Source organism: Acipenser ruthenus, chromosome 1, assembly GCF_902713425.1.
Source record: "Acipenser ruthenus chromosome 1, fAciRut3.2 maternal haplotype, whole genome shotgun sequence".
Taxonomy (NCBI): Eukaryota; Metazoa; Chordata; class Actinopteri; order Acipenseriformes; family Acipenseridae; genus Acipenser; species Acipenser ruthenus.
This window is the reverse complement of record NC_081189.1, coordinates 14661869-14677592: the sequence shown is the minus strand read 5'-3', so window position 1 is coordinate 14677592 and position 15724 is coordinate 14661869. Positions and strand designations below refer to the sequence as shown.

The 15724-nt window shown below is 36.7% G+C and overlaps 1 protein-coding gene across 3 annotated transcripts; it reads left to right on the top strand.

Moving 5' to 3' along the window:
• The first annotated feature begins 275 nt into the window (after positions 1 to 275).
• On the top strand, positions 276 to 14383 carry LOC117403837 (beta-1,3-galactosyltransferase 5-like). Of its 3 annotated transcripts, none has more exons than XM_059006665.1 (2): positions 276 to 423; positions 12303 to 14383. In XM_059006665.1, the coding sequence occupies exon 2, from the start codon at positions 12582 to 12584 to the stop codon at positions 13608 to 13610; it is 1029 nt and encodes a 342-aa protein (XP_058862648.1). In that variant the 5' UTR covers positions 276 to 423; positions 12303 to 12581; the 3' UTR covers positions 13611 to 14383. The 3 variants fall into 3 exon arrangements, with proteins under 3 accessions (XP_058862648.1, XP_033862172.3, XP_034771620.2); XM_034006281.3 differs by lacking the exon at positions 276 to 423 and adding an exon at positions 8155 to 8294; XM_034915729.2 differs by lacking the exon at positions 276 to 423 and adding an exon at positions 8897 to 9057.
• Positions 14384 to 15724: the final 1341 nt, after the last annotated feature.

Genomic DNA, 15724 nt, shown 5'->3' with positions numbered 1-15724 from the left:
ACCTGACCTTCCTTCCCTACCTTGTTTTGCCGTATGAACAAAAACCAGTTGCTGTTCAGCATCGTCTGAATATTCTTCTTACGAATTACAACTCTGCTTACCCAGGGCAGAGACTACTTTTTCGGATGGGATTCGGGAGAAGGATTCAAGACAGAGGGGGTCTGTTGAATTGATTAAACCATAATTTAAAAATGATGCATATCATTCGTGGAATGAAACCTAGAACACACAGTTCCAGGCAGTAATCGACTTTAATTATAAAACTGATTGACAGAATGGTGCATGCTGATTGGTCCATCGGAACTACTTAGGAACAAAGGCAAATCACTGCACATGTCCTAACCACGTATCACTGCGCCACCAAAATCAAAGCAAACACCTTTCAAAATTCCAGCTGTCATGGAAGATACTGAAGACATCAAGGTGTCTTGTCATATTTTCCATTTTATATTAATTTACACTACGAACCAGTTTGCTATTTTAAAAAAGACGCTGTTTTGGTATTTTATTTGTAGTATGTACCAGTCATTTTCTGTAACCGGTCGGATCCAGTTGCCAGATACTCAGTTTTATTTTCCTCTTTTTAGTAGGCATCAGCAGTCATTTTGTTAAACTGACTCTTCATTAATTTTTAACTCTGGATATTTTTTATATTTTTCGACTGTATTTACATTATTAAACGCGATGTCCTAACCATCCGACTCGCCTTTCTTCACTGTCTCTCTTCTTTACAGCGCACTCACTCTTGGTACAAAAATGTAACATTGACGTTATAGGGAAAAAAGAAATTAAATTAATACCACCAAAGAAACACATTAGGCTGTTAATGCTTATGATTTCCATTACACGAGAGTAGATGTTAAAACTTCATGCTGATTTGAACTCGGCTCTCGCCAAGATAAGCACCAACTAAGACGTAGCTTTACAGTAAACTAATGTGATCCATATGCGTCTCCATCCATTTACGTTTCCTTCCATATGATGATGTAGATATCCTTCTGTCTGGTGTTAATGGCTGAAGTGTAATGCTGGCTCCAGGGATCAGCTTATTTTGCCTCCCTGGCGCATCAGCACACACAACGGCTGCGATGCTGGCTCCGGGGATCAACCAAAGTGCGGCCTCCCCAGCGCATCAGCATGACAACCGTCTGGATTGAGCTAAGTAGGGTACATCTCTGGGGTTTTCAAGTGGGCACCTTCCATCCTCAGTGTTTCGTCGACTAGCCCACGACACCTCAAGAGGGCTCGACGGTGATTCTGGCGTCCCAGCATCACCCCCCTCCGTCCCCCACTCAACTCAGCCCAGCTTACTTACCTGTCCCCAGCCAGAATCTTTCCGTCTCAACCACAGCCAGTTGCTGCTCCTCTCTGCTGCTTCAGATAAGTTCTTCACTGTGCGACACAACTCTTGGCCACTGAATCCAACGTCTCTGAGAAACCGGGTTGTAGAGTGTGCCACAAATCCTCGACAACCCACTTCCACTGGGTAAACCCGAACTCTCCATCCTCGCTGTTCCGCTTCAGTGGCTAGTTGAGCATACCGCAGTTTCTTCCTCTCATACGCCTCATCTACAGCGTCCTCCCATGGCACTGTTAACTCTACCAGGTGAACAAGGCGTGCTGATCCAGACCACAAGACAATATCTGGTCGAAGGTTAGTGGTGGCAATCTCAGGTGGAAAAATAAGCCGTTGACCAACATCTGCCAGCATATTCCAGTCTCTAGCAGCTTCCAGTTGTCCTGGGCGAGGATTGGTTTTAACACCTTTTCTTGGTGGTTGCTCTCCTCTTAAATGTCTTTCTGAAAAAAAAATCTGACTTTAAATGAATTACTTAATAATTAATAATCTTCATCCAACAAAGCATCTTAAACTCTTGCACTGCTTTTTTATTCCAACTGAGCTCTCAATTACTTAACGAGACCCTTAATTGAATTGACAGTTTGCTGAATTAAACCTTTTTAATCGTTTTCAGCTGTTAACTGTTTCATATTTCAATTGGCTATACCATTTTATAAGTAACTTGAACTCTGCAACTGTTTAAGAGCTGAAAACAATTTAAAAAGGTCTAATTAAGCTGATGATAAGTTCAAGTAAGGGTCTAATTAAGTAATTGAGAGCTCAGTTGGAATGAAAACCAGCAGACACAGGGGTTCCCCAGGACCAGGATTGGAAACCACTGACCTAGAATATGCAGGAAGGCAGGCACCTCATATATATATATATATATATATTTTCATACGAATTATTTTCTGTTGTGGAAGGTTATACCTGAAAATGTTAATACATCTTTAGAAACTAAGAAATTAATAAATACATAATATATAGATTTCTCCTTTCGTTTTTATTAAACGTTTATAAATCTGTTTTATAAATGCAATAAGGCACTTGAGAGCATGGGTTATGCTGGATATTGTCACTTCTTGGTTGGTAACAGCACTTGACTGAGTCTAGTGCAGGGGTGGGCAATCCTGGTCCTGGAGGGCCGGTGTCCCTCCTGGCTTTTGTTCCAACTGTGCACTAAATTACTTAATTGTACTGATTATTACCAATTATTGGTCTAATTAAGTAATTTAGAGCACAGTTGGAACAAAAGCCAGGAGGGACACCGGCCCTCCAGGACCAGGATTGCCCACCCCTGGTCTAGTGCCTAACAACGCACCAAGAAGTGACAATATCCAGCACAACCCATGCCCTCTCCTGCCTTATTGCTTAATTATATAACTAGACAGGTGGAATGTTGTTCTGGCAGTTAGCTGTGTCAGGTGTGTCGAGTTGTACATGCGACTTACAGTCTGCCTTCATTCTATGTGCTTTACTTTGGATTCTGTATTAAACTCTGGTAATTCATTGCAGAATAAAAAACAGTAACAGCCAGTGAATTTAATTGTCTCTCAATTGAGTTACATCAGCAATTCATTTTTCCACTTAATCATGAAGTGGGAAACTGTCCAAGTGCATCAGTCAAAAGTGGCTGCCTTATTGTAGACACTATTGGAAATAAAAATATTACCTGCAATGAAAATTAAATGTGAACATCACCACAATTAAAAGGTAAGTAGGACACATGTATTTATTGAATAACATTGAAATGCCTGCACCAAAAAAAAAAAAAAAATACAAAATAAAAATTGTATAAAAAGTTGTCAAAGTTGATAGCTATGAAGTATTTGACTTTACTCTCTATAATGAGAAGCATTTTAATTAGTAAAGCTTACATGAGGGCTCCTACCAGATGGGAACTATTAATAATGTTATTTCGATTGAAATGGCTTCCATGTACAGGGACAGTTTGAAAATGTATGTGTGAACTAATTAAAATATTAAAATGATAGGCATGTAACTTCACTGCTGTTTCAGAATCTACTCAGCATTTGAGCTGACAAAAATTATCATTTCATACACAGTGTTTGCATATCAGAGCCCTTAGCAACATCACACATTCTTACGGGAAAGTCTGCTGCAGAGGTAAACAATGTGTTTAACTTGATGGATACAATGTACAGAATACTTTTCTTTTTTACGAATGTGAAATTTGACATTAAAAAACAATAGGAGGTTAAACAAAATAAGACTGGAGTAAACACTTCAAAAAATATACCTGTGTCTACTAATGCATTTATATTTAGTTAATTTGCAAACATCTGTTCAAGACTCATGCATGCTTATTTATCAAAATTGCCTCAAGCATAAAGTAATTTTTTTTTGTTGTATATCCATAATTTTAATTTATTGCTACATATCAAATAAAATACATTCAGTTGACAGTGAGTGTAGGTTTAATTTGTCATACTGTGTTACAGTGGGTCCACAATCCTGAACTGGATGACATGTATAGGCAAAGTGGTTCCAGTTTAGCATTGAGTATCCCAGGAAACATCCGATAAAGGTCAGGCTGTCAAGTTCAACCACGTGTCACTACAATTACTAACAAACCCGAGATCACTTTTCTTTGACAAAAAACCACGATGAGTGAGAGACAGGGTCTTTTGAACACCTTGCTGTTATTCAGCTAATTGGTGAAAATAAGCTTGCCAGCCCAGTTCACTCCTTTCGCATTGAAGTTGGTCTCACAAGAGACCATACAGCCTCCAAAACCAAAAAGCTGATTAGGTTAGTTTGCCTCCCAGAGTACCATGAGGCCAAGCTATTTTACTGATGTCAACCCCATTTTAACCACATTCAGCTTTGTTAGGAGAGCTCCAGGGAGTCTCCTATATGGTTTACTGGACATATATTCCCCCCTTATTTTTCACATACTCTGAACATTGAAGGAAATAATGAAATACTGCATATGCCAGTTCCTTTCCAAGACACAGCTTTAGGCTCCTCAGGGTCCAGTTTTGCACACACTGTAGAATAGGGGCATGTGGCCTACAACAGTATCTCTTAAGTTTTCATTAGATAGATAGATAGATAGATAGATAGATAGATAGATAGATAGATAGATAGATAGATAGATATTTTAAACGTTTCAGTAAACACAGGCTGCATGACAAAAACATTCAACTTCTCTTGGCTGATAAAAGGAGACTGTTCCATTAAAAAAACAAAAATACAGATCAAGACATGTTTGCATGAAGGAAATGTGAGTATGAGTTTTCTCTGTGCATTAACATATTGGTATTAGCTTGAGAAAAAGCGATGCAGATTTTAAAAGCCCTTTGGGATTAGGTTTTTTGTTTCGCATTTTTTTCAATTCAACACAGCTGAAATAATCTAATTCTGTTGGTATAATCAATTAATGGGGATACTGTAGTAGAAAAATAATCATAAAATAAAAACAGCCCAGGGCATACAAAAATATGCTGTTAATATATGTTTTTTTCAAAGACTTTCTAGGATTCTTGCATTAATGCAGGGTACCACAGAGGAGTATTATTTCTGAATTTATAAAAATACAGAGATTTACAGGCTAGGATCAAATAAAGCTAAAACAAAACAAACAAAAACACTTTAAGACACTGATATCAATCCTAAAGGTCAAAACAACAGCTGATCTAAAAAAACAAAAAAACAAAAACAAAACCTTACCCTTTATATTAATTCCATTTTTACAGAAGATATTCCAATTATCCCATTTGGAGAACAAATGAAAAATATGTTAACCAATCCACATTTTGCATCTTAGCGTGAACACACTGTATAAATGACTCGACGTGATTCGTTTGTTCTGGTTCTTCGCCTCTTTTTCAGGGTCCTCATTTAAAATGTGAACCGTGGTGAATGATCGTGCACATCTGTTTGTCACACTACTTAAGACAATTACCCTGAATTCTCACTCTTCACAAAACCTGTATCTTATACTTCTAACTTCCTGCAGATCTTTCAGATTGCTTTTGGGAAATCTGACACCGGACATCTGTTTTCATTTGTGTGTAAGGGATATGAAGTGAAAACGGAATTGTGCAGCATCATCAATTATTTATGTACATGCTTAAGTACATTCCATGACGTTAGTGAAATTATTATTACTATTATTTGTTTATTTAGCAGACACCTTTATCCAAGGCGACTTACAGAGACTAGGGTGTGTGAACTATGCATCAGCTGCAGAGTCACTTACAATTACGTCTCACCCGAAAGATGGAGCACAAGGAGGCTAAGTGACTTGCTCAGGGTCACACAATGAGTCAGTGGCTGAGGTGGGATTTGAACCAGGGACCTCCTGGTTACAAGCCCTTTTCTTTAACCACTGGACCACACAGCCTCCTATTAAATATTCATAATAATACAGTTCTGAAATACACAGCTGCTGTCTGCCAGCTCTTAAATGGGCCTTGGCCCTGTGGCGTCAATCATTTATTGGATGCAGTATTTATTATTTAATTTGACACATCACCTGATTTATTGAAGCAGAAGTGAAAGGTTACTAGGATGAAAAATCATATCTAAAGCAGCATAGCCTAGTGTTTCAGTATTTTTAAATACGAAACTGATGTAATATCTAGTTAAAAGTGGACCTTATACAGATAATAATTGGGCATGCTAAATTGGGGTGAAAACCGGGGTAAAAATAATTGGCGACGACAAAAATTAAAAAAAAAAAAAAAAAAAAAAGAAGAGGGGGAGGTAATGCAAGCTGTAAATGTAACAAATTATGAAGGTATAGTGAGGAAGATGTATTTGGACAAATGTTAGTAGCATAGTTTGAAGATGCTATTATAGAGGCATATGTTGGGGACTGTCAGAGGGCTTTTATTTATTTATTTATTTATTTATTTATTTATTTATTTATTTATTTATGTTTTACCAGCAGCAGCAGACCAGATATCTGATTTAGAAATCAGTGTTATATAAACTGCATTTTAAAATGCTGGTTTTTGTTTATTTCAGATTGGTTGAGTAAACCACGAAAGCTGTTTCTCTCTGTGTGTATGAGGACATTCTCTCGTGTGTCCTGGGGTTAGTGTGGTCATCTGTGATATGCTTTACACTGACTGTGTAATATAAGTCCACATTGACAATGTAGAACCACTGATTTAGAGGACTTTCTAAAATTGTTTTGTATTTCATTTTATTTTTGATTTTATTTTCTATATAGTTTTAGCACCACTATATTTTCAGATGACTTTGGAAGGGTCTGTATAAGTATTATTGGGCTTGGAAAAGCACACTTTTGCATGTTTACATGTTTTCAACACTGGCAGTTGAAAGTGTTTACAGTTTATCCACGGAAAGGATACAGGTTAATGTTTCCCTAAGTGAAAAAGCTTTCAAAGGCAATGGCTGGTACATGGGGAGTGTATGTGATAAGAAAACCGAACTTTCATCTCTGGAGCAAAAGTGAGATCTGGCTCAGATAAGAGAGGCTAGTGAATTATGGCAATATTTTCCCTCCCTCCCTGTACTGTGATTCTTGAAATGTATTTTTGTTTACGACTGTAAGTCGTCCTGGATAAGGGCGTCTGCTAAGAAATAAATAATAATAAATAATTTTATTTATTTATTAACAGACACCCTTATCCAGGGCAATTTACAATTGTTACAAGATATCATATTATTTTTTTACATACAATTATATTATTTCTTACACATAATTATCCATTTTTACTGGAACAATCTAGGTAAAGTACCTTGCTCAAGGGTACAGCAGCAGCGTCCCCCACCTGGGTTGAACCCACAACCCTCCAGTCAAGAGTCCAGAACCCCTAACCACTACTCCACACTGCTGCCCATTTTATAAGCCCAGTGGATAAAGATTAAATATACAAACAAGCAAACCTAAACAGAATGCAACTTTCATGGGTAATCTCATGGTACCAATGCCCAAGCACTGCTGGTATGGTGTCTGCACAGGCTGGAACACGTGTTAACTTATGAGATTGCTATTGTTGCCATTTTATTATTATTATTATTATTTATTTCTTAGCAGACACCCTTATCCAGGGCGACTTACAATTGTTACAAGGTATCACATTATACATTATTTTACATTATACAGATATCACATTATTTTTACATACAATTACCCATTTATACAGTTGGGTTTTTACTGGAGCAATCTAGGTAAAGTACCTTGCTCAAGGGTACAACAGCAGTGTCCCCCACTGGGGATTGAACCCACGACCCTCCAGTTAAGAGTCCAGAGCCCTAACCACTACTCCACACTGCTTTGTGATAATAATATCCCTAGCTTGGACTGGAGCCATGCATATACACTATCTGTCTTTTTCTTGTATGAATTTAGCATAGGCCTACTTAGATGTAACTGACAAGCGCCTAAAATAGATCTGGCATTCACGTCATGTTTTTTTTTTTTTTCAGTTCAGTGAAACATCACTCAGGGAACTGGGTGAAAAACAAACCCGACTGAAATTATTCACCACTTATGACAGTCCACTGTTATTAACTCTGCTGGAATGTGTGCTGGCTTAGTGAAATGCCACCTCGCCCCCCTCCACAAATAAATTAGTTTGAAATCTGATACTTTACACAGATGCCTTGTCCTTTACGTCTTATTCTATTTCTTAAATAATGTTACTTTGCATTGGCCCGATGTACACATGTTATGTCTCCTAAACCAATTACTGAGCAATTTCATCTATAGTCACTTTTTATTGGTCAGAATGTTTCGTGTTCTTGGGCTGTGATCGGAATTGGTACTTCTGATTGGTCAAGCTTTGTGTCAAGTATGCTGCAGGCGTGGACTGCACGTTGAATAAGGTCGCTGGAGCAATTACAAATTGTTATTGTTCCATTTCGCTGGAGGGAGGATCTTTGAAGAAAGACTTGAAACTTTCAGGGTGGTTTCATGCGTGGTGTGTTTTATGGGAGTTAGACTGTTGTTGTAATGGTAAGTATTCATTCTAATGCTTTCAAATTGTATTTGCAACAGAATAAGACTGTTATGATAATTGATAAGTTGATAAGTACACTTTTCGTGACGTTTTTTCCACCAAAGATAGAAAATAAAATATATGAATACACGGTTTAACAAAAGAGCAAAATTGGTCAAGTCACGTGCTTGCTTTATAGTACAGATATGAAAAAATAAAGTAGCTTGACGTTTTATAAGAGTAATTATTACTGCATTTTTCTAATTATTATTAGTCTCATTATATTGTAACGTTTTCCAAAAAAAAATAGCAACAGGAACCCTACGTTTCACTTTTTAACCAGTTTATCAAGTTTCATAGTACACTATATACCAATGGTGAGTTGGACACACACACACACACACACACACACAAATAAATATTGCCCTTATAAAAAACCGTTTCCAAAATGTCCCGTCTTGCCTTCTATCATATGAGTTACACAAACAAATATAAGTGAAAATTAAAAACAAAAAATAAGTCAAACTGCTACGTTTGATACATATCACGAAAAACAAATGATTATTGGATTAATTGAACATTCATGATGCAGGCGGGATTATCAAAAAAAAATGGAATAACATTCCTATCAGCGGATCTGAATGCATGTCTCTACTTGAAAGTGATGGTCGTTTGGAATATTTGTGCTGATGATAACTCCAACACTCCACACCATTTCAGTTAAAGAAAATCGGAATGGAATTTAGAACACCAGTTTCTTTTGATGCTAAAATATAAGTGGTAAGTTTCTTTTGATGCTCATATAATTAGCTAAATCTGGAGTTTTTGTGGTTAAATCTAGGGAAAAATACGCAATTTATATGAAATCTGGGGGAAAAAACCACCTGTTAAAATATAAAGTTATGTGTTAACGTTTGAATTTCGGGGGGGGGGGGCATTTATATTACTCATTGCCAGTGCCATCTAGTGCACAGCAAAAACAGTAAAGCCAGTAAAACTAAACAAAACGTAATCCAAAGTGTCAGACGGCTTTGACGACAGCTTGAATTAAAGATCAATGCCAATCTGTTCTAAGTAATCGATTAATATGCTTCTGATTCTTTGTGTCATTCCTTATGTTTTCGGAAATTAACATTCTTATCACCTTATGTATGCCTCATTATTTATTTATATATTTATTTATTTATTTATTTATTAGAATATGACACACGTGATTGTTTTGAACAGCATCGATAGATTGGGGTCGTTGCATCAGAACCTGTGAAACATGAATAATGTCAATCACATAATGATTCTATAATCTGGCCTTGTTTTAAAATTGTAAGAGGCATCATCTGACTGATTTAATTAAATTTAGGACATTATTGTTTAATAGAGTAAATTCCTCTAGGGCTTCCTATAACAAATCCTTTTACTCCTAATTTAAAACCAGAGCAAAACTGTTTGTAATTATTAACATGTGCCCTTGACATACATAACGCTATTAAACTTTGCAAATATTTTAAATTTCCAACTAAAGTAATTGAGGCAATTACTGTTGGTTTGTATCCCATTCATCAGCTAGTACAGGTCTGTACATTGAAATCAATTACCTGAGTATAGGTTAGAAACCTGATGTGCTGTACTGTGTTTTTTACAGATGTAAACAGTACTTAAAATGCTAGGTGAAGATTAGTACCATTAATCAGTTCAGTGAGCCTTACTGAACTGTTTGTTCTTAAGACTTCAGCTTCATTCCCCTTCCTGTAGTCAAGTGGACTGTATATGAGTTGGTTTTATGGGAAGCACCTAAGATTCGCTCTTGAGCATTGACCTGAACAGCATTTGGAGGAGCCAGGATGCATGCTGTGAACATGCAGCCCAGAACTGAGGTGGATGGGAAATATACCGGCTATGGGAATTCAGAGTGGTTTAAGTGAATCAAATGGTAAATTATGTAGGCTGTTGTGGGTTGTGAATAGGCATCTGTACTTAACACATTAGAGTAAACAGTTCTGGGTCATTTGTTTGTGCTAGTAAATGCCAAAGTTAGACATCCTTCCCAAGCAGACTTCTAGGGTGAATACAGAGGTGCTGTAAAGCACAACACCTTCCTTACTACAGCCTTTACAGTAGCTCGAACCACTGAGCTCCTTTGGCCACTGTAGAAATGTACAGCATATTGTATGCAGGGGTTGAAAACTGACAGCAATGCTGTGTAAAGGATTTGTTCAAAATCATTGAAAGTAATTATTGTAGTTCACTGTTCCTACAGTTTGTTATTGTTTTATTGTGTATTTATCATACACTTTGGATATCTCAGGGTTGCTTGTGTAAAGGCCATATCCAGGCTTTTTTTTTTCCAATGAATAATTGGTCAACAATCATGGCAAACCAAACAAAATGACCATTGTGTTCTGAGTAAAAAGTCAGGTATTTTGCAGCTCAAAGCCCTAACATTTCAGTATCTCCTCCCCTTATAAAATAATAATGACTACAAACCTCCAGACAGAACAGGATAACATGATTTATAACAAGTACAGCATGAGATATTGGCTTAACCTTTGATGTCAGACGAAAAGGCACTGCATGCTTCGTGCCCCGTTTCTATGCATTTAAAACAGGTTAAATACACTTCACCCATCTGTCTTTTAATCTTTTGCAAAAGATGATTAAAGGAAGTGCCTGATCTAAGAAAAAGCATTACAATTTCAAGAGTAAAACACTTTTTATTAATGACCGTTCTGTTTAACTAAGGTCCGTGTACATTCCGGCCAATCGTTTTTGCATTCTAAATCAGAAATCTGAAAACCAGAAAACGACTTGTTTTTCTATTTCGGTTTTTCATATAAACAAAAATCGAACCCTTTTTCATTTTCCAATTTCTGAGTTTAAAATACAAGAACTGATTCAGGCTTGTTTTCCCATTTTTCATATTGCTTTTTGTAACAAAGTATTCGAAATGGAATAATCTGTAATACAAAAATAAATAGACCATTTAAATAATAAAAAAAAGTACTGAGGCGTGCTCTACTCGTATCGAATGTGTCTCGGTGTTATGACGTTTTCTGCATCAATACATTGATATCTATATCTATGAAAGCACCCCCCAAGTGAAACAAATTGGGTACCCATGAAAGGGGAGCTCTAAACAAATGTGAGCATCCTGGACAAATGTGCTATGATAATATAATCCAGTTAAGTTTATAATGTTAATTTATAAAGCCGGATATAAGTATTAAGAAATATGTGAAGGCTTATTATTTTTAGTATTATAATGCACTGTACCTGAGTGATACAAGGATGATTATTATATTAACTTAACGTAGACCTACGGCTGTATTGTAATACAGTACTTTGTAACAACTGCTAAATTAATTAATAACTAAATAATGTTGGTAAACAGACAGAACACTTCCACGACAATAAGCACAGGCGCGAAATTATTGCATCATCATAACAGTGGGACACAGAGAGCTGGCCGTGTCTGACCTTTTTTTTAAAGGTCTTGAAGGAGCTAAATAATTTAAGATATTAAATGTTGTGGAGTGTTTTCATGCTGCAGTGGGCGGATTCTTTTGTAACAGAATATGGAGAAGGGTGGGGGTGAATTCTGTTTACAGTTTCGCACTGTATCACAGTTCCTTCTTTTCTAAGAGCTGCAAACCGCAGGGAGAGAGGAAATGTTAGCATCTTACAGAGCTTGCCATAGGATCACTAAAGGGGGCTGGCATGCTTGGTTGAATAGGTCTATCCCTCTTCCGATACGTTATCATTGTTTAAGTGTGTACCTGTTAGAGAAGCATTAACAGATTGCCTGTGAAGTGCTGTCTCTCCAGATATCTGCTTGTATAAAGCAGATATCTTTATCACTGACTCTTGGAGATTGATTTCATTTTCTGCTTTGCTTTTTTTTTTTTTTTTTACCTACTTGTAGAACAGTATAATTTCTAAATCACTGATAACTAAACACATGCTTACAATGTCTGTGTCCTAGTGATATTTGTAAGACCTATTACTAAATTATTATATTTTATATATTACAGAATCCATTTCAGCACTTGATACGGTATGATTAAGCAGGGAACCAGACAACCCCACCAGACTCCTTTCCTCCAGCACTCAACATAACTGTGTTCCAGGATGGCACGGAGAAATGTTGCTACTGCAGACTTCGCAACTTTTAAAGAAAAACAGCATAACAAAATTTAACATTTTCATTTGAAGATAAGCATATACTGTACCACTGATTATATTAAAAATGTTGGATGTGACACATTCCTGAAGTTTGACGAGAGTTAAAATGCTTTTGCCTGCTTCTTGGAATGAAACCAATGGTATCGTCTCGCTGTATAACTGGACTTGTGTATGCCAGCGCCTTGACTTTCTTGCTGTTCATTTTAAAACTGTTTGCTTCTGTAAACTACATCGATGAGTACAATGAGGACCACTGGAACCACAGAAGCAGCCTCTTTCCAGAGCATTCAAAGCACAGGGCAGCCAAGCGTAGAACTGGAGTGGATTTTAAGTCCTTGCTTAAGACTAACCACGAGCCTCCATTTTGTCAGAAGGGACTGATTTTGCTAATACTTGTAACATCTGCTCCGTGGCATATAGAGCAAAGGAACGCAATACGAAACACATGGGCGAAAAAGCTTGGCGAGGAGACATCCTCTTGGCAGGCTTTATTCCTCGTTGGCCAGCCATCGGAGATGGGCATTTCTTCAGACATCTTGCAAGAGCACAGAATATTTGGCGATATTCTAGTTGGGAATTACGCAGACTCCTACAGAAATTTAACCCTTAAAGTCATGCATGGATTGAGATGGTCTGTGGAGCACTGTGAGCCCCAGTACATTTTAAAAACAGACGATGATTGTTTTGTAAACACTGACAGGTTGGCTCGTTTCTTGGCAGATTACAATGTGGTTAAAACTGGGCTCTATGTGGGGTCTTTGTTTGCTGAAGGCAAAAGGCATGTTATCAGGGACCCTCTGAGTAAATGGTATGTATCCAGGGAGGACTACTGGGAGGATGAGTATCCCCCTTACGCCAGTGGGATTGGTTATGTACTCTCTTTAGACGCCGCCACTAGAATCATGAAAGCTGCTGAAGATGTTCCTCCTGTGCCAATGGAAGATGCCTACGTGGGAATATTAGCAAAAGAGGCTGAGATCACTGTGAGATCCAGTGGACGTTTCACAAAGCACAATGTTAACTGGAGAGTGTGTAACTACAGGTACCTCATGGTGATTCACAACTTGGATATTGGAGCGCTTAAAAGTGCACAACAAAATATGATTAAAGCCAGAACTGCCTGTTCCGAAACCTCAGAGATCACCAGATGGAAATGAGACATGGCACCCTCCCACTGTAGTTAGTTTAGAAGACATTTTGCAATATGAACCCATAATCTAACAAGTGTTGTGTAACATGTTTGGGAATGGTGATGTTTACATAGCAAATTATTATTCATGTCACCCACACATGAAATGACTCACATGACAGACCACAATCCACAGGTTTTGCTGTGGATATACCAGTCACATATAATTACTGAATCAATTAATCTCTTTTTTGCTTTTATTATCATCTGAAGAATTGGTCTTTTGTACATTTTGTTTATCTAATTCCACAAAGGTTAATTTGTTCGGTCATCCTTGTTGTAATTTATGTCTAAAAAGTCAAAAGATGAATTGTTATAATTTTCTCATTATTGAATTTGGGTACTGACAATTACTTTTGTGTATGTTAATATGTATGGTTTTTAAAAAGGAGGATCTAATTGATTAACGAGAGTTAGCAATTTCCTTTTAAGAAAAGGATATGGTATAAATATCCCATTAATAAATGTGAAATATCATGTAATGGTTTTATTAGGTAGACAGGAGAACGTATGCTTAATATAGCACTGAAAGGTACAAATAGACTGTATTCATTGTTTTTCCAGACAAAAATGTAGTGTGTTTCCTTAAACTTGAATATCTTGCATGATAATTAGTAGATCAGACTGTAAGGTTCCTAGAATGTCCTTGTTAATGTCCATCCTATTTAACAGAGCACTTAATTACATTCCATTTTCAAAGTAACTGTCTTAAATGATTAAAACAGTCGTGTTTTATATGAAGCTAATTATTGTTTCTATTTTGCCCAGCAGGGAAATTTGAGATGATTAGAATAAAAAAAAGTGTAATACTGTAGTAGAGGACCTACATTAACTAAAAGGAAACGGGTTGATTTCATTGTACATTTTGCACTTCAATATGCCCTTTATTAATATATCTGCATTGATAAAATAATCCAGTTAATAGCATGTCGAAGGTCCTTCCCTGAGTCAATCAGTGCTCAGCTTTTCTTCTGGCACCATTGATCAAGGTACAAGGTCAAGAACGCTTTACTGTTGTAATTTTGTAGGATTTTTTTTTTATATCAGAAACTTTCCTTATCTACTACTGTACAAACATATAATAATTAGGTTATTATATACTAGATACTACTGTACAATTATATATATATATATATATATATATATATATATATATATATATATATATATATATATATATATATATATATATATATATGTTATTTGTTGAAAAATGTCCTTTTAAGAGATAATGGTTTTGTAATATTTCAATAGGTTTGCAACCATTTTGAATGCTCTTTGAGAATGAATATGCTTACTTACGTTTAAAGGAATCACCTTTCATGGACTCGGATACGCTCCAGATGGCTTATCGTTGCGAGTTGACAGTATGCCTATGCTGCATTGAAACTAGCTGAAATGAAGCTTGAGCACTAATTTCATGCTGCAGAAAGTGATAAATCGCCTATTACTCTTGTCTCTAGTTATGGATAGGATATTTTGGATTTATTCATTTACTGTGCCAGGTCATGGAAAACAGAATGTGGTTGTGTAAGGAAATACATGACAAAATCTAACGTCTCTGTGTGTGTGTGTGTGTGTCAAAATCAAATGGCATTATTCATCAAAACGTTGGTCTTAACGTCTAGGTAATTTGTTTAATGATGAATGCGATTTAAAGGCATTTAGTTACATGACATTTGCTGCCTTCTGCCTATGACATATTATATACACAGAAGCAGTCCATTTTCAACAGTATGATAATTATCAATCAGTTCAAGATAACAACCCGAAGCCTTTTAGGCATGTCATAAAATATCCTCTTTAAACCCAATGACAGTACAGTATACACAACACTAAGCACCTAAGGCTTGTAATTTGTAGCGTTTTTTGTCCTGTTGCCTAAACATGGTAATGGCAGCTTGTCCTCTGTCTGGTATGAATAGAACTTCCACTGTTTATCCCCCTGCAGCTGGATACAATTTAAAAAGGCTCTTTATTTTCCTCAAGCCACAATAAGACTTTACATAAATAGATTTTCACCCAACAGCTAAGCAGTGCACGGGTGCATTTTTTTAAATTTGTTTTATATTTATATAGGAG

What these genes read in the sequence shown, in the direction of transcription:
- LOC117403837 (XM_059006665.1), top strand. Translation starts at nt 12,582, where the DNA reads ATGAAACCAATGGTATCGTCTCGCTGTATAACTGGACTTGTGTATGCC.